At 38.5% G+C, this 27,569-nt stretch overlaps 1 protein-coding gene across 5 annotated transcripts in view; it reads left to right on the top strand.

Moving 5' to 3' along the window:
* The window catches only part of LOC113049140 (PDZ domain-containing protein 2-like), a 68,285-nt gene extending 44,109 nt beyond the window's left edge, over positions 1-24,176 (top strand). For 2 of the 5 annotated variants that reach the window (XM_026211205.1, XM_026211206.1), the window contains exons 6-24: positions 3,454-3,553; positions 3,843-3,991; positions 5,264-5,383; positions 5,608-5,722; positions 5,884-5,957; positions 6,147-6,363; positions 7,330-7,447; positions 8,924-9,056; positions 11,232-11,304; positions 12,027-12,130; positions 12,826-13,000; positions 13,105-13,964; positions 15,635-15,779; positions 18,189-20,967; positions 21,298-21,415; positions 21,796-21,897; positions 22,063-22,336; positions 22,471-22,605; positions 22,741-24,171. In XM_026211205.1, the coding sequence (XP_026066990.1) occupies positions 3,454-3,553; positions 3,843-3,991; positions 5,264-5,383; positions 5,608-5,722; positions 5,884-5,957; positions 6,147-6,363; positions 7,330-7,447; positions 8,924-9,056; positions 11,232-11,304; positions 12,027-12,130; positions 12,826-13,000; positions 13,105-13,964; positions 15,635-15,779; positions 18,189-20,967; positions 21,298-21,415; positions 21,796-21,897; positions 22,063-22,336; positions 22,471-22,605; positions 22,741-22,907 (5,958 nt within the window). In that variant the 3' untranslated portion in view covers positions 22,908-24,171. Of the gene's footprint in view, positions 1-3,453; positions 3,554-3,842; positions 3,992-5,263; positions 5,384-5,607; positions 5,723-5,883; positions 5,958-6,146; positions 6,364-7,329; positions 7,448-8,923; positions 9,057-11,231; positions 11,305-12,026; positions 12,131-12,825; positions 13,001-13,104; positions 13,965-15,634; positions 15,780-18,188; positions 20,968-21,297; positions 21,416-21,795; positions 21,898-22,062; positions 22,337-22,470; positions 22,606-22,740 lie in introns of all 5 variants that reach the window. The other 3 variants (XM_026211202.1, XM_026211203.1, XM_026211204.1) reach the window with 2 other exon arrangements.
* Positions 24,177-27,569: the final 3,393 nt, after the last annotated feature.

The raw sequence follows: 27,569 nt of genomic DNA, 5'->3' as shown, positions 1-27,569 counted from the left end.
TCAAATTGAAAAAAACGTAGAATTTTTTTTTGATTTTTTTTTTTTTTTTTTGCTGTCTTGGGTAGTGATGGGAAAATCTGATTCTGAAAATTGCATCATCTACACGGAAACCAATTTTTTTCTTGCCTATAATTACGGCATATTGCTTTTTTTTAGGTGTTTAGGCAAATTAACTTTCCCCTCTTTTTTCATTAACAGTCAGTAAACAACTGACAAATTGCTTTGAATGCTCACCTTTTGCAGGTTTGTGCTGGAGCTCAGCAACATTGACACTAGTGATGCGTGGGTCATCTCATAACCCGGGTTGGGGCGGGTAAAGAAATTGTCACTTTATTTGTGGGGTGGGTCATTAAAAACAAAACAAAAAAAATCCATATATGTTGTAGTGTTGGGCGATATGGTCATTTTTCAAAACAGATCAGATCGACGATTCACAATATTACTCTTTTTTTTCTTGTCATAGCATAACTATTTGGTGTTTTAAACAGCATAGGTGCGCGAGAGAGAGCCTATGGAATCACCAGTAATCAAAAAAATATACTTCCAAACATACTGATAAACTAACTTTAAATATAAAAATACTGTATTTAAAAGAGCTAGTTCATATATACTGTCAAACTGTCAAATCGCGCGTCCTGTGACAAATTTGCAGCATCTGCGCACGGATGTTATCAGTCTAAATGTTCCTCAAAGTCAGTCAAAGGTGAAAACAATAGTACGTAGATTTAATTTAAAGTCCAACGGTTTAACACTAATATTCGACATAAACGAACATGTTAAATATAAAGTATTCAAAACAGGTAATAATTGGAGTAAAGTTGAATGGAACTGATGCATCAGTCATACAGCGCTCCGGACCGCGCGTCTCATCACGATTGCATGAAATATTGCACAAATATAGGCCATTCAGATTACTTGTTAAAGTGCAATTAAATACCTTATATCTGCAGACGATGTACGTCTGTTTGTGGATGGAGAATCTTTCACCTACAGGCTCAAATCCTCATTTGCGTGCGCGCTTGTGTGTGTGAAATGCAGTGCTGAAGTGAAATAGCTGGGCAGTTGCCGAATTATAATAGGTCGCCTCATAGTCCTGCGGGTCGGGTTGGGGCGGGTAAAGAAATTTTACTTTATTTGCGGGGCGGGCTGGGGCATGCCAAATCATTTCATAAAAGCGGGACCCGCAGGTTGGGAGAAAACCAATTCACACCTATATAGCTTTCATTCATAGCTCTTGAATGTGCTATGCAAGAATCACGGTCCATCAGCAAATAATTTTCCCCCTGTACTATGGTCTGCTTTAAAATATTTCACCAGTTAGAAATGTTTTTGGGAGCGCAGTCTCTATAAAAAGATTTTTCAAATTCTTTCTCCAGAAATTATGAATGACTCTAAAAATCATGAAAGTTCTTTGGTCTGAAAGTGTGAGAACCCTATCATTAAGTTGTTAAGCAGAAAATGAAATGGAGAGTGTAATTGGGCCAATTAATTTTTTTAGTGTGCCATATGTTTTTTTTTCCCCTTTCACTCTTCCAAACACCTGTCCAGACTGTTCTTACACTCCCTTTCAGTGCCCTGCCACAGCAGAAGTGGGTGATTATGCTATTATGTGGGTGTCCAGTGTTGGGTGTATCTTCAGATCTGTTCTGAAGAGTTAGGCTCAGTGGTTTTGATGAGACAAAATGGAGGGATGGAAAAGCACGAGAGGACATTAAAAAAAAAAAAGAAAAGAGAGAAGGGAAGGATCTGGAAGAAGGATGCAGCTGTCACTGTCACGTTGAGTCCTGTGAGGCACTGAGGTATGAGGTTTGAGGAAGCCCATGGGCTCACCTGCAACAGTGTAGCGTACCATAGCTTGTTCATGCAGGAGACAGATCTCATTTCTGACAACGGAGGGAAGGGCTTCCTGTCTGCATGCCTGAAAAGAGAGCAGTGGATCTTCCCTTACATGTTGCTGTTTTAACTTGTTTCAGGATGCATGAGCTGTGCGATAAACCGAAGCTCATTCCTTAAGCTGAGACGGTTAGAAGGGGCAAAACACTGAAGTATTTATTTATTTTTTTCAAAGCAGACAAGGAAGAGCAGTATTAATGTGGTGCCACGAAGCAGGAGGTTTTCTGACTTCAAAATGCCATTGGCAATAATTACAATCACAATCCACTACTATAGACACATACAATGAATAACACAATACAACTTAATATCAATCAGTATTATGCAGGATTTTCCTCTGTGATAGCTTACGTACAAAGACTTCTGCATATTTAAAGTGGACTACATAATTGCAGTTAATTAACATAATGACTTAATTGCATTTTATGTTTATAGTTTTTAGTGATCATTTAAGCATGTGTTACCTTTTAAATTTGACCCAGAATTTTCTGCTTGAAAGAGCTGTGACGAGTCACGCTAACTTAACACCTTATTTAGCACGTTTTGTGGTTACCACATCAAAGCAGTGATCACAAGAGAGTAATCTTAAAAAAACAAAAAAAACAAAAACAAGATTACACTGCACATTTTCGGTCACCAAAAACATCAGTGTACACTACCATTTGAAAGTTTATGGTTGCTTAGATTTTTATTTTTTAATGTTTTTGCAAGTCTCATGCACACCAAGGCCGAATTTATTGAATTAAATATACAGTAAAACAGTAATTGTAAAATATTATTATTCCATAAATCAACTTGTTTAATATATTTTAAAATGTAAATTATTCATGTAATGGCAAAGCTGAATTTAGCATCAATTACATCAGTCTTGAGTCTCACGTGATCCTTCAGAAACCTTTTTAATATACTAATTGTGTGAAGCATTTCTTAAGATTATCCATGTTGAAAACATTTGGGCTGATGTTTTTTTTTAAAGCACCCTTGATGAATAAAAATATTAATTTCTTTTTTTTATTGTACTTACTCCAAAAATTTGTAATGGTAGAGTAGGATAAGTTTTTACATTTTTGCTCTATTAAACTGAAGAAACTAAGCAAAAATCTATTATAATATTCTAATATTAATAATAAAATAATAATTAATAATCTAGTACTCATTTATTTTATTTATTTATTTTTTTGTTAGGCTATATAATTTACAGTACAAAAAAGAATATTGGTTCAGTCATAGGCCATAAAGTAAGGGCACAAGACACATTTCCATTCCAAACCTCCAAGAGTCTCAAAGAAAACACTGGCTTTTGTTTACATGTGAGATTTGATCTCCCTGTGTGACAATATGAAAGCGTTCACCAGCATAAGTGTGCAACATTCCCTTCAGTCCTGCACAGTGAAGGGCAAACAAATGTTTATGGTTTACATTTTTAAGAGGAAGTGTCACAGGAAGCAGAGGAATGTTTACTCCATTTGCTTTCTTTCTCATGTGGAGCCAGTCTGATGTCTTCTGCCTCTCTCTGTTCAAGGCTTGTTCCCTAAATCCTTCTATCTCTTGTCTTTCTAGTTTACCGATTTTGACAGACTGGAGGAACGTGGCAGGTTTGAGGGTCCCAAGGGATGTTGCCGAAGCCCCACACCAATGAAGTTCCGTAGCAGATCTCAAGGTTAAACATGTCCAGTTGTATCAAGTCACAACACTGCTGAGCATGAAAACTTTGTAACGTTATTAAATTGTGTTGGAATATGGCCAAGGGTGGATCCACCAATTCTAATTTCTTTATGATAGATTCCCTGCACCAGATCTGGGTGTACTGAAATTGTTTACATTTTTTATGATTCTGCTTGTTAATCAGCAGAGACATTTAGACATCAGTTTCTCCCGAATATAAATGACTTAATGAATTAAGTGTGTGTTTACATTTCAAGTTAATGTCTTGATGTCATTATGATCAGGTGGAGGAAGCCGCCTGGAGTCTGTTGGTGAAGACGATGAGCTTATCGTGGAAAACGGTGATGCAGGAAGTGATGTGGCAGAAAAGCCTGCGCGAGGAGGACGCAAACATTCCCTCCCGCAGCAGCTGGATACAGCTGGCATTCGACAGGTTGCTGCATTATTCAGCTCACTATTGCTATCATTTTTGATATCGTGGTATAACATATTGCCTGGTACCCCTTCCATGTGTTGTGATGGCTCAAAACAAGAATTATTATTTTTCTTGACCACTTTAAAATCTCTCACCCATTCATTCCATACATGCAGGTAGAAGGTTTCTCTTAGCTGTGTGGATCATGTGTGTTCATCAAAAGTTAAAAGGGTCATGAACTGCCTTTATTTTATGTACTGTTTTCTGAGGTCCTTTTACAATGTTATCAAGATTTTTAGATCAAAAAACATCATCATTTAGAAGTAATAAGCTGTTTTCGGTTTTGACCTCCCTCTTTGGAAAACTCTGTTTAAATAGCCGTGGCAGATTGTAGACCCATTGCTATGATTGGTTTACAGCATTGTCTTTTAGTTTTAATCTTTCTGAAAATCCTTGTGAAATTGTGCCTTGTTTTGAATAAATCCACAGTAAAATGAAGTGAACAAATAACCAGATTCTTACTGACATGGTCTGGAACTTCCAACAAAGCTGTTTATAGACTAATGAGAAAATTTGGACTTCCGAAACTTACAAGATGTTTTTATGGCACAATGATCTTTTATATATGAAAAGATGTTTATTTGAAAGATGTTTGAATAATTTAATCCTTACCTCAGACCTTCATTTATTTATTTATATATATATTTATATTTGTAGTCTCAGCCTTTACACAAGTTAAGGATAAAGTGGTGAGCCAAATGCAATTTTCCACAAGTGGACAATAAAGTTTTACAATTACAGGCAATTTTTTAAATTTTTTGTTTTGCAAAAAATATAATTTTGCATAAACCCTGACATATTGTGTGAAATTAAATTTTATAAATGTAATTATGTGAGAACTATATACAGCACCTATTTCCAGGGACAGTTATTTAAATGGTTTAGCATCAATTTTAGAAAATTAGATTTTACCACAGAATGCATTAATTCACCAAAAACAATCAAGTGTTATAGATAGCCCTGTGATAAGCTTAAATGTTGTATACTATTTTTAATACAATAGCCTCAATTTGTTAGCTTTTTCTTCACAATAACATGAATACAATAGCATTTACATGTGCATGATCTCAGCTGTTGCTTTTAAAGTGACTTACAAATGAGGAAAAGCATTTCATACCTATCAATTACTCAAGGTAGCTGCTTATTTTCCTCACAGTTCAACGCAATAAAAATAATGCTTATTTTATCATCTGTTTGTTTATTCATGACCTCTTTTATCATCCTCTTCAGGAATATCAAATTGTGAAGAAATCGGCTCGTTCCCTGAGCACTGTTCAAGTGGAATCTCCATGGCGACTGGCACAGCCATCCATAATCTCCAACATTGTCCTGATGAAAGGACAGGGCAAGGTGAGGGAGGCCCTGCATCCAGGACAGTACACACAGTCACCATGCAGATTCACATATATAGCGTTTTGGATATAAAATTTTGGATTTTTTATTTATTTGTGGGTGATTCACTCTGATTCAAATGAATATGACGAATGGGAAACAGAGGTGCACAATGAAACCTCTGTGCAGAAACCATTTCAAATATCAAACAGGCTCACAGAGATGTGTCTTTGATTGTGTAGGGTCTCGGCTTCAGCATTGTCGGTGGGCAGGATTCAGCCCGGGGGAGGATGGGTATATTCGTCAAGACAATTTTCCCCAATGGAGCAGCCGCCGCAGACGGGAGACTGAAGGAAGGTAGATGGACTCTCCTGATCATGATGCAGTAGATCTAATGCACTTGGAGCAATTGTCATCAAAGCAGTTGGACCTCAACCACACGGCATGAGGATTTTCATTGTGTTTGGCTTTTAGCTTGAGCTTTTTCGCTGGTGAACCTTTCTTTTTCCACCGTTCAGGTGATGAGATATTGGAAGTGAATGGAGAGTCTCTCCAAGGCCTCACGCACCAGCAAGCCATTCAGACCTTCAAGGTAAACTGCTCAGTCACCCCAGAAACACCTGCGGCGGTCCATAAAACCTCAGAAAAGAATTAACTCCGGACTGTTACTCTAAAGCACTTTTCTTTGAATTATGTGTCAATGGGAAAATGGAAATTCCTAGGAATTCTTAGGTGTTCGTCCCATTCAGCTTCTAATGGATAACGTTTTTCTGCTTTTCAGCAACTGAAGAAGGGAGTAGTTACCCTAACTGTGCGGACCCGTCTGAGAAGCCCAAGTCTTACACCCTGTCCCACGCCCACCCTACTCAGCAGATCCAGCTCTCCAAACTCAAATACCAGCGGTGGGACTCCAGTCCCTCCTAGCTTTGAAGATGGGGACTCTCGTAAGGGGCCTGGTCCCAAAGATCGCATTATCATGGAGGTTACACTGAACAAAGGTACAATCATGGCTTTCTGATAAAACAAACAGCTTTAGCATGCAAAAGTTTGGTAAAAGTAATTTTATTTATTTTTAAATCATTTTTGCAAGGACTTTGCAAGGATGCATTCATTTGATCAAAGGTGACAGTAAAGACACATAATGTTACAAAATATTAGTTCCAATAAAAGTTATTCTTTTGATCTTAGTATTCATCAAATAATTGGAGGAATAAAACACTGTTGACTAAATAACATTAATTAAAATAAAGAATATTTGTAATATATAATCATCATAATGACATTTGTCAAATATTTGTAATTTTTATTAAACAAATGCAGCCTTGGTGAGCATTAGAGACGTCTTCAAAAACAGGGACATTTGAACATTAATGTATACAAAATTAACAAAAGCCAGCTGTACCTCCGCAGTAATAGTTTTGCTTGTTCACGTGTACTTTGTTTGCTTTTTGTAAATTGCTCTTCCAGATTTTATTGTTCTGGGAAGAAAAAAGTCTTGAGAAGTAAACATTAGCCCTGTATTAATTTAATAATCAGCTAATTGCAGAGTTATGGCAACACTCCTTACCATTTGAAATTAACACATGATCTTTTTTTATTTCAAGGAAATGTGCATTAAAGTAATTTTTATTAACATCGACAAACACCTGTGTGTCAGGACGAATGTGTGTTTAAGTCTTAAGGCTCATTATGTGCCCAAATAAACCATCCTGCCAAAATGAAAACTGTTATTCTTGGGTCGTCATGCTAATAAATAGACCTTCCAAATGCCTTTCTCATTATTTGAGTTCTGTTAACTTCTTCACTTCAGGGACACTGCATACTACTTTGACATGAAGGTTGTTATTGCAGTATGTGTGTATATTTAACTTACAAATATATACTAGTCTTTTAAATCTAAGATTCTAAAATCCCTTGAATCCCAGAAATAAGTCATAAATCATTTTTTTTTGTGTGTGTTTCAGAGCCAGGTGTGGGGCTGGGTATCGGTGCCTGTTGTCTAACACTGGAAAACAGCGCTCCTGGGATCTACATCCACAGCTTGGCTCCAGGATCTGTTGCCAAAATGGATAGCAGACTCAGGTAGACTTTTGGTTCTAAAGTGGTCATGAGGCTCAGATTCACATGTCTCATGTACAGTAGCTGAGTGGTAAATTAATTATCATTATTTCTTATTCAGGTCTCAGTTTTTTTTTGTTTTTTTAATGTTTAACAGCGATTAATCATTAGAAAGCCTGGCTTGAAGCAAATCTGACTTTTTAGTTTAGGTGCGCTTCTAAGAAAAAAAAAACATTGCTATTTCTAAGAAAAACTAAACAAAATAATATGTTTCTATAAATAAATGTAATTATAAAATGGTTAAAGAAGTGAAATGTCCTAAACTTTATATGTACTTATATAATAAATAGTGCTAGTTTGTCTGATTTAGCAGACACTGTACCCCTTAGAGCAATCATTCTTCACTTACAGTTAATTAAGGAAGGGAGCGGCAGGAATAAGACCCCACTAGGGAGAACAATCACATAGATCTTCATTTTCCCTACAGAGTCTACAATCTGTCCGTACACGTGTTTGAAGCAGATTCTTTTTTTGAATGTGTAAAACATCAATAAACCTCATTTGTTCTTCGTTGTCTGCGTTTTCGTTTGTGATTTGCTAGAGTCTGTGTGTGCTTGCTGCTTTTTAGATGAAACACCTCACAGACTGAAAAAGAATGCACAATAAGAGCCAGAAAGCCATGAATGGGGTCTTTATGGCAGGAGATTGAGGTCCTGAATGTTAGATCTAGTTGTGAAAGTGGTTGCAGCTGTCTGAAGGGAAAGATAAGGCTGTAATACACTTTCAGGCATGTCTATTTTTACAACAAATGCAATTGGGTTGACACTTAAAATACCTTTGGATTGCATACATCAAATGGTAATCCCCATTATCATGTGATATGTATTATACTCTATCATTCAACAGTCTAGAACTAAATATATTTCGAATGTGCTTATTGGTTATAAACCTAATAAATCTATTAAATCATTAGGATTGAGTCGGATAAAAATATGTAAGGTTCACTCCAAACATGCTGAGACAGCTTTAAGTTATTATGCCACCCACAGCTGGAACCAGCTTCCAGAAAATATCAGAGGTCCTGCAGCGTATCCACATTTAAGTCCAGGCTGAACGCATGAATGTAAAATTTGCCAGTTTACACTATCATTCAAAACTTGTGGTTGGTAAGATTTATTATTTTATTTTTTTTATGTTTTTGAAAGATTCTCACATCTTATTCTCACCGAGGCTGAATTAATTTTATCAAAAATGAGTAATATTGTGAAATGTCATTACAATTTTAAAATATTATGAATGTTGAAAACATTTATTATGAAAGTTGAAAATACCTCTGGAATAGAAATACTTCTTCCTTTTAAAAATTAATATTTTATGCAAAATGAAGCTTTTATTTCTTTTTCACTATCATACAGTATAATTACATTGTGCTACATTAATAAATTTGCCTTGTCAATATGTTTGTGATATCGATGACTTATGTGTGTATGTATGTATCAGTCGAGGAGACCAGCTCCTGGAGGTGGACTCTGTGAGCCTGAGACACGCAGCGTTGAGTGAAGCCTATGCTATCCTGAGTGAATGCGGACCCGGCCCAGTCAGCCTCATTATCAGCCGACATCCAAACCCCAAAGTAAGCCTCAGTATAGAAATTACTGTATTTACAAACTGTCATCTCATTAACAGCTGAGAATCTGTGGTATAAGGGAAAGTTCACCCAAAAAACCATTCCTCACCCTCACGTTCCAAACCCATAATCTTAGGAATTTAGATTCCTAATCTTAGGATCTTAGGAACACAAATTAAGATATTTTTGATGAAATCCGAGAGCTTTCTAACTCTCCATAGACAGCAACGCAACTTCCACATTCAAGACCCAGAAAGGTAGTAAGGACATGGTTAAAATAGTCCATGTGACATCAGTGGTTCAACCTTAACTTTATGAAGCTACAAGAATACTTTCTGTGCACAAAGAAAACAAAAATAATGACTTTATTCAACAATTTTAAGTTGTCCGTCTTCGACAAGTGTTCATGAGAGAACCACAACGCATGCGTGTGATGGAGCTGATGCAGGAGCAGGCGTTCTGTAGTAGAACCCAAAAGGAAAAGAATGTTGAATAAAGTCATTATTTTGTTTTCTAAAAATGAATTAAGGTTGATCCACTGCTGTCACATTAACTATTTTATCTAGGTCCTTGCTACTTTTCTGGGTCTTGAATGTGTCTGTTGCATCGCTGTCTATGCAGGGTCAGAAAGCTCTTGAATTTAATCAAAATGATCTAAATTTGTGTCCTGAAGATTAACAAGGGTCTTGCTGATTTGGAACGCCATGAGAGTGGGTAATTAATGACAGCATTTTTATTTTTGGGTAAACTATCTCTTTAATAGTTTAGTTCAGAGGGTGCAACTTTTTTGGGGTTAATGTTCCATGAAAATTAAATGTTGTGATGTCTGTAGAAATATTAATAATGTAAACGCCCCCTAGTTTTAGAACCTGGTTTAATTTATGGATAAATAAACCCCACGCATGTGACCTTCAGTCACAAAGGCCTCTTCCTCTGCCAGACTGCTGCAAGTGGAAATCAAAAGCACCATCCACCTGTTAAGTTGTAATTTGCTCCTAGCATGAATCAGTGGAGCCTGACAAAAAGTAAACAACATTCCTCTCTCCCTTGTGCTGGCACAACTTGGTTTTCATCCACCTAATGAATCAAGATGTTGGATATGTGGCTGGGTTGGGGTACAGCGGGAGATTTTTGGTGGTTAGAATATGCTGACTGTTCACTCGGCCTGATAAATGAGAGCCAGTGCTATTGTGTCATGTGCAGAGCAGTGTTAGGACTAGCTTAACACTTACCATGTGACACAAGGTCAGAAGCCTTTCACAAAGGGTCTTTAATTACTTAAATCAGCACCTGACTTGTAATTTTATAGATTTTTATTAATTCTTTTTTTTTTATTATTATTATATGTTCCTATAGACTTTCCTATAGAGTTCCTATAGTCCACGTTTTGTCTTGGCGTAAACACATATTTGGCACAAGGCTCTTGGCTCAGATACAGAGTAGCTGGAAAAGTTTTCCTTGGGTGGATTTGTTGTTAAAGACAGCAGTTTTCTTAAGCATGTTTTTGCCATACAGGTGCGTGTGGCGTGAAGTGTCTGTTTTTGCACTCAGATGATGAGTGTTTCTTTTATTATGCTACATTTGATCGATTCTTTTGAGTTGAGAAAGACCTGTATTGAAGTCAACAATAAAAGTCAACTGAAATAGATCTAGCAAAACCTGATCTCATCTCGAGTCAGTCGGGCCTTTTGTAGCAGAGTTGTATAAAGGCAAAGTGGGATCTGCCTGCAGCAGAGTGCTTCAAAGTGTGGTGTCAAAACAACTATGTTAAATGGTTCACATTGTTTAAGTGTAATTAGTATTCCAGAACCAGAATCACACATTTCTTATTGTATGTCTCAGTGAATGCTTTAATTTGGTGTCTGAAATTATCATTGTATTTTTAATTGTTATTCTTTTAATATTATTTGAATAAAAATGCATCTCATTGATTGTAAGGTAAGACATGAAAATGGTTATTTAAGGTTACATTTAAAGTAAAATAAAACCGAATTATGAAGAGGGGTCTAGGCAGCTTACTCTGCTTAAATCACAGTGCCGCCTGGTGGTCAAAAAATAGATTTTGTCATTTGCCATACTTTATATTTGATATTTAATTAAGACTGAAGCTTAGGATATAGCAACATTTTTCCATGATTCAATGGTTGATGGGTGCTTTGTTTCGTCATCTCTCACCCTCAGGTGTCTGAACAGGAGATGGATGAAGTGATCACTCGCTCCACGCACAGAGATAGTCATTCTTCCCACACGCTTGGTAAACTGCCTGCTCTGTTTTGGTTTGACTGTGGCCACTTTTCTCAGGGCTCTAAAAGCCACAGCGTTTAGTTTATAGGTTTTAGTAAAAAAAAAAAAAAAAAAAAAAAAATTGTTTTTAGTTTTGGTTTTGATTTATTAACGGAACACTCCACTTTTTTTGAAAATACGCTTATTTTCCAACTCCGCTAGAGTTAAACAGTTGAATTTTATCATTTTCAAATCCATTCAGCTGATCTCCGGGACTGGCGGTAACTCTTTTAGCTGAAAATAGTCCCCAGGAACTCTGCTATTGCTGCAACTACACAAACTAACTGGGGGCTATTTTCAGGTGCTGCGTAATATCACTCCGCCTGCTGCACCCATGGTATGGCAACAAAGTTAATTGATTATTACACCGGAATGAGAGTATAGTTTCTAGATATATTGGCCTAGAAAATCGCAACTTTTCATTTTCCGTCGGTCTTATTACACAATGTAACTACAGAAAAGTCAAGCTGTAAATAGGAAAAATATAGAAATTCTTTGTTGGAAAATTAGCCTATATTTTTTTAAGTGTAGTGTAGTGTTCCTTTAAGTTCATTTTAAGTTTCCAAATATTTGTTTTGATATTCTGATGCAACTGTATCCACTGATGGGATAACTGGAGATCAGTGGTTTGTACCTCAGCAAGACATACAGCAATTTTTTGACTGTAATTTTTCTTTGTGCTCTCTTTCACAGGGCTGCCGTCGAAGAGTCCATCTCCTACTGTTAAAGTCAAGCAGGGTGAGGGTAATCCTGCTCTCAGCTGGACCATGAAGAGATTCCTTGAGCCAGCCAGCAGGGTAAACTAGAAGCTTTTGTCTACAGAGGTCTCAACTTGTTAGAGAAAATAGACCAGGAATTGATCAAATCCATAAAACTTTGCTTCATTTAATTTGCATTTTAGGTGCAATGGAACAAGTGCTCGGACACTTAAGTCACACTGAATATGAGATGGAAATTAATGTCTTTGCATGAAATAACGAAATACCAAACCAAGTGGTATTTACTGAAAGAGAGATAGCAAGAACATACTTTTCAAGCAAACAGTTCACAAAAGCACATTTTTGCTAAATTTCAAATGATAAAGCAAGATATATATATATATAAAAAAAAGCATCCATATACTGTTTTTGCCATTTAGGTTCACCCAAAAATGAAAAGTATGTAATTAATATTCAGCCTCATGTTGTACCAAAAACCTTTTGTGAATATATCTTTGATGAAATCCGAGAGCTTTCTGACCCTACATAGATATCAAACTTTACTCATGTTTTATGGACAAGAAATGTAGTAAGGACATCTATAAAATAGTCCATATGCCATCAATGGTTCATCTATAATCAAATGTTTCAGTTCTGTTGCTGTCTATTCAGAAAGCTCTTGGATTTAATAAAAAATATCTAAATTTTTGTTCCGAAGATTTTTGGCTGAACTATCCATTTAATTTTATTGATCTACAGAAATTTAAATTTTATATCTCGATCTGACCCTGCAGCAAGGCTCGTTGAGTTCAGAGGCAGAGCTCTCTCAGTATTTCTCGGTTCATGATGCACCCAGCCATTCTTCCCTTTCTGAGACCATGGCGATGGGATCCAGTGATGATGACATGCTGCATAGTAGCAGGAGCTGTAATACATCTATGGAGGAATCAGCAGCACCTCGGCCGCATGGTAACATTACACAATCTAAAGTGTCATGTTGATAAAAAGATCAGTGACAGTTAATCACCAGAGCATGTGTTTTTTCTTCTTTTTTTGTCCTTTTATCATAACAGTCTATCAGGATTGCTCCTATAGGGGTTCAGACAGTAGTCCCACAACCCCAGAATGTTGTAAAGCCTCTGGAGGGGCTGGTCGCACTGTAGATACACCCCAACATGCCAGTGTGGGAAGCAGTCCGAGTTCTGTCCGCAGCCCACTTCTTCGTCAGCGTCGGGTCATATGCTATGAGGATGAACCTAGTGACGATGAAACCGGCCTTGAAGAGGACAGTGGCCCTTTCCGTCGCCGCCTCCGCGGGGTCTCTGATGGAGTCCACCACCACCAAGAGGAAGACTCTGGTATTGTAATAGCCACGTCATCTCTTGAGGTCGACGATGAAAGCCAGGATAGCAGTGAGAGCCACAGACAGATCGGCAGTGAACCAGCCACTCCGCTCTATGGCAGCTCTCTTGAATCTGAGGAAGGACCTAGTGGCTTGCCTTGTGCCGAATCTCCCTTCATGTCCATTCGCTGTATGGATGCAGCCGGAGGAACAAACCTGGGTGTCAAAAAAGATGCCCATCGAGAAGGGCAGGAGGTTAAACGCTCACCCAAGCTGGAGCACAAAGCTGTGACTCGTGTCAAAAGCATGATGAGCATTGAGTGCCCCAACCCTCCACAAAGAGCCAAGGGTGAAGAACCTCCATTACTCCCAGCAAACGCTGCCCAGGTTGCACAGAACAGCACACGGCCGCCTTGCAGGATGCTGCACTGCAAGAAGGGGGAATCCAGTGAGTTAGCAGGGGTTTGCACTATTGAGACAATAGTGCTCCAGCGTAACGAGACTGAGTCTTTCGGTCTGGATCTGGAGATTAAATCCGCTCCCCTCAAGGTGCTGATCACAGGGCTGAGACCGGGAGGTGTTGCGGAAAGGGTAGGTTGGAAATTGTCAATGTTTTGATTGATTGCAATGTTTTTTAACATTCAGCTATGGGTGAAAGAGAAAGACATTTAGTTCTGTTGATGGTTTTCACCATTCTTCCACCAAAGCGTACAGAATATTATACTTCAATACTTTGAGTTTCCTACATTACTGATTCAGTGGTGCCACAACATGACTATTGCTAGGGCTGCCTGATTATGACAAAAATTATAATGGTCGATTATTCGCTTTAAATTGTTATTACTATTATTAATTTTGATTATCACATTTCTGAATGATGTTTATACCATTGTTTGATGCAACTGCATGCCTTTTAGTGCAACTTTTAGTGCTTTTGTTAAGCCTCAAATGTCAACTATACATTGGATTGGTTTCTTATAAAAAAGTACAAATATGAATGGTATTATAATGTTATACTACAACTAAAATTAAAATAATGGGGAAAACCCTTAAGATAATATGTAGAAAGAAAAAAATGCATCTTAAGCATGCAGAATAACCTAAATGGACTTTGAGCGGTTAATTGCTGCTTTGCACGTTTACGTAATTGTGGCATCCATAATTGTAAGTCCGATTGTAGTCCAATTCCCAAAGAAACAAGTCTAATGAGTCTGTGTTGTTAAATTATTATTATTTTTTAAATCACGGTTCACAACTGTGAGATCTCATTTTAATTATAGGCTGGTTGTACACATGACAATGTACATTTGTCTGTAAAATTTCATAAAAATGAATGAAATTTGTTACCACATTTGGTAAAACTTTAGTATAGGGGCCAGTTTTCACTATAAAAGGGTCACTCCACCCCACAATAAACATTTTGTAAGTAATCACTTACCGCCATGTCGTTCCAAACCCATAAATGCTTTGTTTGTTTTCGGAACACAATTCAAGATATTTGGAATGAAAACCGTGAGGCTTGTGACTGTCCCATAGACTGCCAAGTAAATTACACTGTCTTAGGTCCAGAAAAGTATGAAAGACATCATTAGATTAGTCCATCTGCCATCAGTGGTTCAACCGTAACATTATGAAGCAACAAGAATATTTTTTGCATGAGAAGAAAACAAAAATAATGACTTTATTCAACAATTCATCTCCTCTGTGTCTCTCCACATCACCGTGGTGCCATTTTGGAGAACATGAGTCGATCACAGGCAGCATATGTATTTCTACATGTATTTACACTTTGATTTGAAAGAAAATAGCGCAACCGGCATTCAGCTCATGTTCTCCAAAATGGTGCTATGATTATGCGGAGAGACGAAATATCTTACTAACTATTAATAAGCAGCAAATTAGGATCTTATTGAAGGCAAAAGTCACAGTTGATGGTTTGCTTAATAACAAGAATTGGACCTTAAAGTAAAGTGTGACCCCATATTTTGTTTGTTTAGTACTGATATTTGATATATTTTTAAGACAAATTACTGAACTATGTTTATGGCACCCCTATGTATTTATTTTCTATTTAATTTATATCTTTCTTTCCCTAAAAGACTGAAAGAATTGTTAAATTCTTCACGATTCCCTTCCTCACTGTTGATATAACACTTTGTGTCGGACAGCTGGTTGTGCTTGGAGGCATGGATGAGATATCTCCAGAATAAATCTGAGGAATGCATTTCACCCATTTCTTTCATGTCTTTCTATTCCTTCAGGAAGCCTCAGGGAAGATGAGCGTTGGTGATGAGATTGTAACAATTGGTGATACCCCGGTGTGTACATCCACCTATCAGGAGATCTGTGACCTCATGCACAACCTGCCAATCACATTGACCTTAGAGATAAAGAAGCCAGTCTCAGGTGAGTTGCAGCCCGAATACAATATCTGTTACTTTCTTGGGTTTAACCAATGAGAAGTCAATATTAGCTTTGCTGATGGGTTTTTCCCAAGTGGCCACCTTCTGGTCTCTCTCGTGACCAATTTGAATGACTTAAAATTATATTAAGCCTTAAAGTTCTTCAAGATTAAGGGAGTGACAGGTGAATTGCCGCTGCTGTCGAGCTAGGTGGGTGTGGTTTCAGCAGTCAGCTCCCGCCTCTTTTCCCATTTTCGATTATCCGGGAGTGACGCTGCCAGGATGGTGACAGCCATCTCTGCCAAATTTGAGCTTCAAAAATGCTCTTCAGAAACCTATGTCACGGACACCACATCCATGTTTTTATACAGTCTATGGTTTTTCCCATGCATCTCTTATCATTTAAATGTTCCAAAAGAAGGATGTTGACCCTAAAATGAAAACTCATCATTTACCCACACTTATATTGTCCCAAACCCATACAATGTTCTTTCTTTGGTGGAACACACAAGGAGAAATTTTGCAGATTCATTCTTTTCCATGCAGTTCCAAGGAACAGCACCTGACCTTTTAAGCTTTAAAAAGAAGATAATTTCACCATAACAGTATAATAAAACTGGCTGAGTTTTATTTCTCTCACAAAAGATATAATTTCTAATAGTACTTTTTTTGTATGGACTGCTTTTGTAGTGCTTTTGCATCCTTGTTGTTTCTGTTCTTTGTTCAGTGGAAGAAATAAAATCTGAATGGGTTTTGAACAACATCAAGGATTTCATTTTTGGATTAAGATAATTTTATAACCTCACAAGATATTTCCCCTAATCTAATTAAACATCTTCTCTACACCACACTAGTAACTATACTGATACTGGTCCCAGTTTACATGGTCAATCTAATAATCAACATATGAATTGGCTGTGATCAAGAATAGTTGTCAATGCTGTGTTATGTATAGTTTCATATTGCTCTAGAAGGCTTGTATTATCCACATTCCCTCCTCCCTTCCCGCAGACTGTGGTGCTCCAGTAGATTTAAAGCCTTTTCCTAATTGTATAAACAATAAATCAAAATATAGCAAGGTAAACGGGTCTTGTATAATATATCCTTCACAAGAGATTGTAAGCACAGGTAGAATTGCTACTGCAATAAAGAGATCAGTCTGTCTTTTCCCATGCTGCCGTAAAGAAATAGGAGTACTACAGGCTTCCCCTTTCTGGCAGTACCCTTCACCAGTTCAAAGGGAACTGCAGGCTCCTGGCTATTTGTCAATGGTGACTATTGATTATTTACTACCGTAGCCACCGTAGATGTGTAGAGTAACAGCGCTAATGCTTCCTAGAGGCCGTTAGTCAACTAGTAGAATCTAGATTTGGTGTTATTGCTCTGACTTCCACATTAAAACTTTTGTAAAATTTTGGTCAAAACATTTCTTACTAGGAGATCTTTGGAATCTCATTATGCAGAGCAATAGCCTCAAGAAACAACTGTTATCTAGTGTATTAAAATATGTCTGTCTTTGTCTGTCTATACCTGCCGTCATCTGATGTTTGTACTGTATGCAATCGATCTTGTTCATCATATACATTAGAGCATATGCTCATATGCATTTATGTAAATATGAGCATTTATCAGCTGTGTGTATGATGTTTAGAATAGCAAGCACTCCATCATGTTTAATATACCACCAGGTTTACCCTTTTCAGTTATGCCCTGTAAAATACCCTTTGAATGCATTCAATATTTCAGGAAATCTTGCATATTTTTAATTTGTCTGTTTAATCGTGAATGGAATATTCAGAGGTGTGGGCTTCAGATAAAACCGAGCAAAGTCTTAGAAAATATGCTTACAGGATGCCAGTAGTACATAATCACAAACAATACAAAAATCCTTTCTCTGCGGATTGCCTTTGTCTTTGTGTCCCACGAATCCCTAGGTATGCTTGGAGTGAGACTCACCTTTTTTTCTCAGAAAAGTCATTTCATAATAGTACAAAGTTTCCTATAGAGTTTTGGCTCTGTGGTGTTGACTTTGAACAACATTAATGAATAACAGAATCAGTGAAATATCAGACTATGAAATGAACTGCAATGGTACTGATCTGGGCTTCTTTTAGTATAGTTTGCTATACATATTTGTAGGTCAATGGAAAGGATTAGTTGAAATAGTTTTCCAATGGAATGTTGATTTAAGATACAGGCAATTTGTAGCTTATCTCACAGGCTTCAGTGGTGCACTTGTATGGTAGGATTTATCTTGATGTAACTTCGTCATATCCAGTGATTCTGTTTCAACTGTTTGACATGTTTTAACTGCCTCTTATTGATTTGAAGTCCAAACTGAAGTGATGAATCATGCTGATTGACTGAATATGATATAATGTGTAACCATAGTGTATTTTATCAATATTTGCAGCTGTAGATCGACTTTCTAGCCTGATTATGTCTTCTGGCTGTGAGGGCTCGTCTAAAATGGAGACACCTAAACCTCCAGAAGAAAGGAATCATATGGACAAAACTATTGTTGCAGCTCAAGAAAGCCTTTCATCAGAAACAAATGCGAAACAGACATTAGATATCCACAGCAACAGCATTCCCATCACTAATATTGACGATGTCATAACTGAACTGAATTTAGCAGAAAGCAAAGAAAAAGACAAAAGTGTCTTGGATTCCACAGATGGAAGTGCCAAAACAGAAGAGTGCAGTCAAGTAGACGACAGAACGACTGCAGCGGAATCGCAGCCTAACCTTCTGGATTTCTCTGCCCTAGATGTGGGGAACAGCGCTTGTCATTTTCCTGTAGGAAACACATTTTTAAATAGTTACTCAAGGAACTTTAGTAGTCTGGGAGAGGACATTGTCCCTCCAGAGAAAGGACATGGAGAGAAACCAAGTATGTACAGTCTGGTGGAAGATGGTGACTCTGAGAGTGACTCTGCAGAAAGTGCTGTCAAAGTAGAGCCATCTCAAGGTCACTGTGAGGGTCCTCAGGACACTGACTCAGATGAGGAAGAGGTTGAGCTCTGTTACAGCACTGTCAGTCAGCCCTCATCCAGCCAAACAGAGGGCAGCTCTCTGGCAGATAGAAAAAGCATGGCCAATTGCCAGACTGTTGACAGTCTTGCTAGTGGAGCCATACCTGCTAGTATGGATCTCCACAACCCTCTTTCACTCACAATGCAAGACAAGGATTCACAAGAGAATCATTCTGTCTCTAAGTTACCAGATACACTTTGCCCTAAAGTTTCAGGTGATGATCTCCTAAATGGGGAGAGTGGACACACTCCCACACAATATGAGGCAATGTGTACATCTCAGAGAACACCACCAAACTGCAACACTGATGAAAAATGTGAAACCATTTCTAAATCTGTTCAAATCTGCCAGACACCAACAGGTGTCCCTTTTCCCACTGTTACTCAGGGTATTAGTCACGTCACCCCGAGAAGTCAAGAGAGGACAACTAAGTTGCTCTCAGATGCATCTCTGTCAGTAGAGAAACTCAATACTGGGCAAGTGCCACTGGGGTCAACTGTGTCACAGCCCAAGGCATTAAATGGCAAAACTAGTAGGCAGGCCTCCTCTACAATTGCTCCAAAAGATAAGGAGAGAGAGAAAGTTCATCCTACTCTAGACTTGAAATCATCACTCTCCCAAACCCAGAGTAAATCCACCTCTTCTTGCATTAAATCTTTGGGAACTAAATCCTCTAATGACACTCCTATCTCGCCCCTGCTGAAAAGTAGACTCAAAGTTGATGATAAAAAGTCAAATACCTCTTCTAAACTTAAGGGTCTAAGTATTAAGAGTAAATCCATTGACCAAGAACAGCCCGTATCTAGAACGACAAGGGTGGAAAGTCCAGGCCAGAAAAAAGCTCTTAGCTCCCCAAGTCAGTCTCCGAAACTTATCTCCAAAAGAACCACACCAACTGGTAGCCCTAAATCCACCAGGACATCTGAGAAGATCAGGGTTACTTCTTGTAAAACTGACCAACCCACTGTGACCAGTGTCTTAAAGACCAATTCCATCAACACCACCAAAGAAGAATTCAAGCCTTCCAAGAAGGAACAAGTCTCAGACCTAAAGGAGCAAGTTTCAAAATCAGAGGTCACTGTTATCAACACTCAAAGAACTTTCATTGAGGTACGACTTTCATCTTCTACATCATCTACACCTGTGCTGACACGCAAGGAAGTTGGGAATGCAAGTCATTTAAGCGTGGCTTCGATGTCGGTTGATCCAGTCCAGTGGGAGGAATCAAATTCAGACTCCTCTTTTGGAAGACACGCCGTCCCATTAGAATCAACCAATTCTTCATCTATTTCTTCTAACCATAACGGTACTAATAAATCAAATGGAACTTCTTGCAATGGCCAAGAAGAAAACCTGCTCAGGAACTCAAATAATAAAGATGATGCTTCTAGTCTCAAAACAAGCGTATCGAAACTGTACCTAAAGGGACTAGACCGCAGGAGCTGCTCTACAGACACTAGTGGGTCTCTTGACCCAAACCCCTTCTCAGTTCGTCAAAGAATCAAGTCCTTTGAGAATCTAGCCAGCTTTGATCGATCTGTCATAAAGTTTATAGACATACCGTTTTATTCTAATAACTCAAAGCCACCTCTGAACCGGAGGTTGTCTGGGTATGCTGGATCTGTTAGCAGTCAGTCCAGTGACAGCCGTTCTTTGAGGAGGAGTTTCAGCTCTTGTGTAGACAATTTAAGCTCAACCCCATCTCCACCGTATCCACAGAATTCATCTTCCACTTCAGTTGTCACCCTCTCTGAATCAGCTCCTCAAAACCAAAACGCAGAAGCTGTTATGAAGGAGAAGGTGAGAAATGAGGCCTCTGTGAACCAGCCTGCTTTGCACACACCACCAGTACTGCGCTCCCGCAATGCTCGCGCACACGGAGGCCTTTCGCGCTCCAAACTGAGAGAGATAAAGGCACTGAGCATGCCTGAACTAGACAAGTTGTGTACTGAGGATTTCACCAGTGACCCTGGAAATGTGATCTTCAAGACAGAGCTGGAAATCTACCCTTGCAGATCCATAGACACAGCATCGCACAACCTGCAATGCACCGTGGTGACCAGAGTGAGCAGAGTTGATGCTGGGGTTCCTGGTTCAACCAGCAATGGGGATCAACATGAAGGCCAAATCACAGGGCTCTCATGCTGGTCTATAAGGTGAGGGAAAACCTGTTTATAATGTGCAATGAAAAAAGAGATTACAAGTGTTTACTAGTCTTACAAAAGCATAATAGTTGATTATTGAGTTTGCCTTTTTTACTTTAGTATTTTTATGTTTAAAATGTAAGTTTTATTGTGCTTTTTTTGTGGTGCTTTATTGTTGCATATCAGCACATATTCTATTTTTATTTCAGTATTGTAATGTGTGACACTGTACAAATGTTCCTGATGAAACCTACATCCGGTATATTCAGCAACCTTTAGTTGATAGCATTTTACCATTGCTGAGCAGGAAAAACTGATATTGGTGTTATTTTTCTCCAACAGTTTGAAAGATCTTGAATCTTCTCCTTTGGACCAAAATAAAGTGCAAGATGTTCTGTGTTCCCTCACAACCAAATTGGATGTGACAGGTCTCATACAGGAAACAAGCACTCTTTCAGAGGTAATTTATCATGTCTCAGGCTTCACAGTATTTTTCATGTTCCAAAAGTGGTATTCAAAATCATTTGTTTACATATCATAATGTTTTAAAGTTTATTTAGAAAGCTAATATTTTAAGAATAAAGACGATCTGGCATTTTTTGATGTTTGTTTTTAAAGATGGGGAAGATACGCCTTTAGATAGCAGTTAAAGAAATGCTTTTGTTTTGGCTTAGTAATATTTATAAAGCACAATTTTTGGACTGTCACTTTTTTGTTATTTTTATCTTTTTTTTTCTAACTGAACAGTCATTGCTTTTATGGACCCTATTTATAGCTTTATATATTTTTCTTTTGATTTCATATACCGTTAACCAGTCTTGCACAAATCTTTTTATTTAGGTTAAAGATGACATTTACTTTGTGATCTTAACCAAAGAGCAAGGATCTGGACTGGGTTTCAGCATCGCCGGAGGAGTAGATCTGGAGCAAAAATCTATTACTGTAAGTGTTTTTGTTCAAGCAAAATTAATAATAAATGATAAATCAGTAGCATTTATAATTACACATTATCTCCTCCGTTTGTTTTTCAAAGGAACCAGTGGGAAAATATAGCGTCAAATAAGATTACCTTCTAAACTAAGTTTAAGCTATATTTCTTTGTCGCAGGTCCATCGGGTGTTCACTCGAGGGGTGGCAGGCGTGGAAGGTACAATTCACAGAGGAGACCGAGTTTTGTCAATAAACGGGACCAGCTTGAGTGGTATCACACATGCAGAGGCACTGTCCTGCCTTCATCAGACCAGACTGACGAAGCAGGCATTAGTGATCATCCAGAAGGGCAAGAACACTGAGCCAACATCCCCTAGACAAGAACTTGCCCTTCAGACTGGAATCGGTCCAACTCCAGGCCATAGAGACAGCATCAGAGAACATAAAACAAGTGAGTATCTGGAGTCATTGTCACTCTCATGGCAAAAGATTAACCCGCTATCAGTCTTTCACTTATTACGTTGGGTTTTTATTATGGAGTACATACCATTTTCTGTTCCTAATTGGCTTCTTGATGTGTTGTAGGTGTGGAAGTGGGGCCAGACGGGGCTTTGAGTGTGGAGTTACAGAAGACTACAGCTGGTTTAGGATTCAGTCTAGACGGAGGCAAATCATCTGCCCATGGTGATCGACCTCTATACATCAAACGCATTTTCCGTGGTGAGTGCTCTACTCGAACATTTAAAGATTTCCGCTAGAGGGAGACTAGTGTGTAACCTGTGTATCAAGAGAAAGCTTGGCTCTTCTCCGAGCACGTTGAGAATGTGATGTTTTGTGATTGCGTGATTGTGACAGGAGGAGCCGCTGAACAGTCCCGGGTCATTGATGTCGGAGATGAACTTCTAGCCATCAACGGCAGGTCTTTGCAGGGCCTTATGCACTACGATGCCTGGAACATCATTAAAACAGTCTCTGAGGGTCCCGTCCAGTTAGTCATCAGAAAACCCAGGACTTCAGTATGACGTCTGAACTATCTGCACGTGTCCAAACGGTGGTGGACTCTCATTGTACATAGACTTTGCATTCTTTTTATATGTCTGTTACAGGATCTCTATGAGCTGATGAATTTTTTGCACATTGATTTTTATACAAACAGATGCTTCTGCAGATTTGTGGTAGACTCACATATGCGGGCTCAAGCTATTTTTAGTATGTCTTTGAACTTTGTATCTTATGGACTTTGTGCTTTATGACTTTTTGAAGACATTTGAGCCTAATTGTAAGAATTCTAAATGTTACAGTAATAACTGTTTCCCTTGTATAATATAATTTAATGACAATATTGTGAAAATTGGTTGAAACTATAGCTATGATTATATAGTGATGATGCAGACCACTAAAGAGTGTGTACACTCTGCTCAATCTAATGAATTACAGGAGATCAACATATATCAAACTCTATGTGAATCATAAAACAAGCTTTTGTTTTGAACTGGTTTATGACTTTAAAATGGACTTGTGAAATAGATTTTTTTTTCTTCTTATTTTTCTATTGTTCCTTTTGATGATTGGAATTTTTGGGGGTTTTTGGTAATGACTTATTTATCTTAAAGGTAAATTGTGTAATTTCAGTGCCACTAGCAAACAGATTTGAAAAAATTTCCCAAACACTCCTATCTCCCCTATCTGTCAGGCCTTTGTACAGAAAAACAGGAAGCTGTACCCCAGTACCCCCCCCCCACACACACACACAAACTGTGACAGAGCCACAGTGCTTGCTTCACTTTTAAATACTTTAATTCAATCTTGTTATTAACATTTAAAATACAATCATAGATTGAAAAAGTCACCTTAGCACACTTTAATTAGAATCATGACATTTCAGGTCTTTTGGTTATGTTTGGTCATATTCTTTCAGCTGTGAATATTGTCATGTTTACCATCTGAGACTTTCAGTAGTTGTCTCCCTCATAGAAAACAATACATATCAGTGATGTTGTTATATTTTACTTGAATTGTCTTTTTGTAAATATTGAGGCTCCCACTGTTTTTATTGTAATTTAATTTCGCTGAGTATTAAGCACAAATGTATTAACTATAGCGTATATGAAAAAAGCAATCATGAATATTTCTTCTGTCTATCTGACTTTTTGTTCTGCCCTTGTGAATAAAGACATCAGATATTTTTTACATTTGCTATTCATTTTACTCATGCACCAATGTTGCCTGTCAGAGCTCATTTTTCGGGGGGGAATCATCCATTTAATATCCAAGGCCTTGCAAATCTTTGTTTGCTTTTAGTTCTTATGCAGCTACCTTGGTAACTGTGTTGTTATTGTTTGTTGTTCATTTCTTATATCCATGTTAATGAATACTACATGCTCTTAATGAGAGGCACAATGGACTGAAGTGGTGTTTGGTGCTAAACACACTTTCATAGACATCAACCGCTCAAGCATGCAAATGCTTATTTAGAGTAAATACATAAAAGTCTGAGGATGATTTTGTTATGTTCTGATACACTGCAAATATCAAAAATAATTGTTTTGCCTCATTGGCTGTTATTTTTTTCATACAGTACCTGGCTCTGACTTGTGTCATGCAATTCCTTATTGCATATTCAACATATATTTAATCATTGTAAAATGATTACATTTACGCTACTGTTCAAATGTCTTTGGAAATGTAAGCATTTTCAACTTTCTTATAATAAGTCTCTAATGCTCAGCAAGGTTCCATTTTTTTAAATAATAAAAAAATACAGTTAAAACGGTAATACTGCAAAATGTTATATCAACTTAAAATGCCTGTTTTTTAATTTAATATATTTTAAAATAGAATGTATTTCTGTGATTGCAAATCTGAATTTTCAGAAGCCATTACTCCAGTCTTCAGTGTCACATGATCCTTCAAAAATCTTGTAATATGCAAATGTGGTGCTCAAGAAACATGTATTATTATCAATTGAAAATGGTAATATTTATGTGGAAACTGATGCTTCTTTCAGAATTCTATGATAAAGTTCAGAAGAGTTCAGAAGAACAGCTTTTATTTGAGTAGATAGATTTTCTCCAGATTGTTGCTGTAATTTTGGACATACAGTTAACATCCTCTTATAATGTGGTTTTATTAACAAAGTTCGGGAGAAGCACGATCAGATAATCATCCAATTTGGTACAGGTGCATCTCGTTTAGCTAATCATCTTATAGCACGCACGCGTATATATATCCAGTCTTCCTACCTCCTGTCCCACGACAGTTTTTCGGCATAGACCGTCTGTCAGCATTCGGTTCGCTCTGTCAGCATTCGGTTCGCTCTGTCAGCATTCGGTTCGCGCTGTCAGCATTCGGTTCGCGCTGTCAGCATTCGGTTCGCGCTGTCAGCATTCGGTTCGCGCTGTCCTTCATCTTATCACAGGCCCAATCTTCCTTCCGACGAAGATATCTATCCGCCGAACACCAACAAGCGTCATCGGTCAGCTGCTCTTCTCGCCAAGCCACACGTTGTGGCCAAAAGCTCGTGCAAATCCTTGAGCTCGCCTCACTCGGCAACACGATTTTCTCGCCAGGACCGGGCTCTATTATAATGCTGGATCGCAGCCGTGCTCCAGTTCTCAGCGCAGTAAACCTCTCTCGCTTTTTCAGCCGTGGCGCAGTTCGATGCTGCCTCCACTAGCGGCGAAGACCGTGCGTTGTTGTAGTGGCATGTCGTTCGTGAAAGAATCGTTTTTTCGAATGAATCTTCTAGGCGAACGAATCGTTCTCGGTTTACACTCATTCATGAAGAATTTTTCAGAGTTGTCATCCACAATGAGCGAGTTTCATATGAGTCTCAGAGATCGAGAGCTCTCATTCGTGAACGAAAGGACTAAACCGGTATACATGTCGAGTTGATTAAACAGATACATGTCGTTCGTAAACGCAAGGAACTCTTATCAATTTTGTTAAGATGAGAGTAAACCGGGTCAGTTAGCCATTTAGCATGTCAATCTTGCAAAATGTAAAGCGCAGTTATAGGTACTGTGCACATATTGTTTACATATTTAGCATACAAAAGATAAATTCCACGTTTAATCCCCGATTTATGAACGTGAATATATAGATCAATATATGAACCGTCTGACCAAACAATTAAAATGCTAATCATGCAAGAAAACCTTGTGATTTGCTCATCTGAACAATTTAAATAGACGTTATATATAGAATGCGCTTATGAAGACGCCAAAATTTGTTAAACGGCGTTATGACTTAACTCTGTCCGATGACGATGCCACTTTTTAACCACGAAGCAAAGGCTTTTTGCAGAGTTGTCATCCACACCGAAATGTCTAAAGACATTACATTTGCTTTACTGTGCATGTTTAAACCTCACTGAGATGATACAGACATAAGTTTCATGCAATTATTCCGGCAGGATCAATTATTTAGGGACATATTTCACCATTTACTGGCATGATTATTCAGAATTTTTCACGCTACTGCCTCGTGTTTGGCTGCAGAACAACAAGTGTGAGTAAATTTTCTATCGTCTTTTTAGGACTGTTATATGAAAAGCATGCAAAGTAAATGTCTTTAGAAACGGCTTGAATTTGAATTACTGCAATTAACGTTACTGCTATAGACATGTCTATTGGTACAATGGTTTATAAAACTAAACCTGCTACATTGTTTCAAAGCCTCTATTTTCACAGTCCATACTACAACAGGAAAACAGCATCCCAAATTTATCTGCTCCGGAGGCTGTTTAAAAGGGCCCGAAGGCCAAAACAAGAGGAAAAGATGCTTTTCCAACAGGACTGTATTAATTCAGACAAGGTTTGAGCAATTGTCAAATCAGCCAACAACTACAGCAGCCAAAGCAAGCATGAAGCTACTTTTACTTGCAACACGGGCCTGCACATCTCAGTATTTCCATCCTGTTACTTCTGCTAGCAGTGCAGGCTACACAGGTTCTTCAAGACATCACACACCCCAGCCCCTTCCCACGACCCACAGCTACAGCAGCTGAAGCAAACGTGAGGCCGCCTCCATTCGTAAACGCGCCCTCAACTCTTCCGCTCCCTCATGCTACTAACCATTTTTCTGTTCAGTGGCCTCCAGCTCCAGATTTGCCAGAAGGCAGAGGGTACCAAGACCTATTATTGGTCAGGCCGATTATTTTATTTATTTATATATCTATCTCGAACCCTCTTCAGCCAACCCCTCTAACGCCAGCTCATCCCCTTTCACTAAAACTCCTAATCTACCATAGCTAACTCTCCTAACATGCCCTATCTATCTGTAATGGTCAATCCTCTATTCAGCCATCCTTCCGCAGGAGCTTTCTCTGTATCTCCCCACCGCCGCAGCATTGTCCGCTCCTGCAGGAGCCTTTTCTGTTTTTTCCTCACTGCCGCAGCAGTCTCCGCTTCCGCAGGAGCCTCTACCTATATTTCACCACTGCCACAGCAGTGTCTGCTCCCGCAGGAGCCTCTACCTATATTTCACCACTGCCGCAGCAGTGTCTGCTCCCGCAGGAGCCTCTACCTATATTTCACCACTGCCGCAGCAGTGTCTGCTCCCGCAGGAGCCTCTACCTATATTTCACCACTGCCGCAGCAGTGTCTGCTCCCGCAGGAGCCCTTTCCATCCTTCCCTACTGCCGCAATTCTCGCTGCCGCAAGAGCCTCAAAAATAAATAAATA

This window comes from Carassius auratus, chromosome 30, assembly GCF_003368295.1.
Source record: "Carassius auratus strain Wakin chromosome 30, ASM336829v1, whole genome shotgun sequence".
Classification (NCBI taxonomy): Eukaryota; Metazoa; Chordata; class Actinopteri; order Cypriniformes; family Cyprinidae; genus Carassius; species Carassius auratus.
This window is presented reverse-complemented; position numbering and strand designations above follow the sequence as displayed.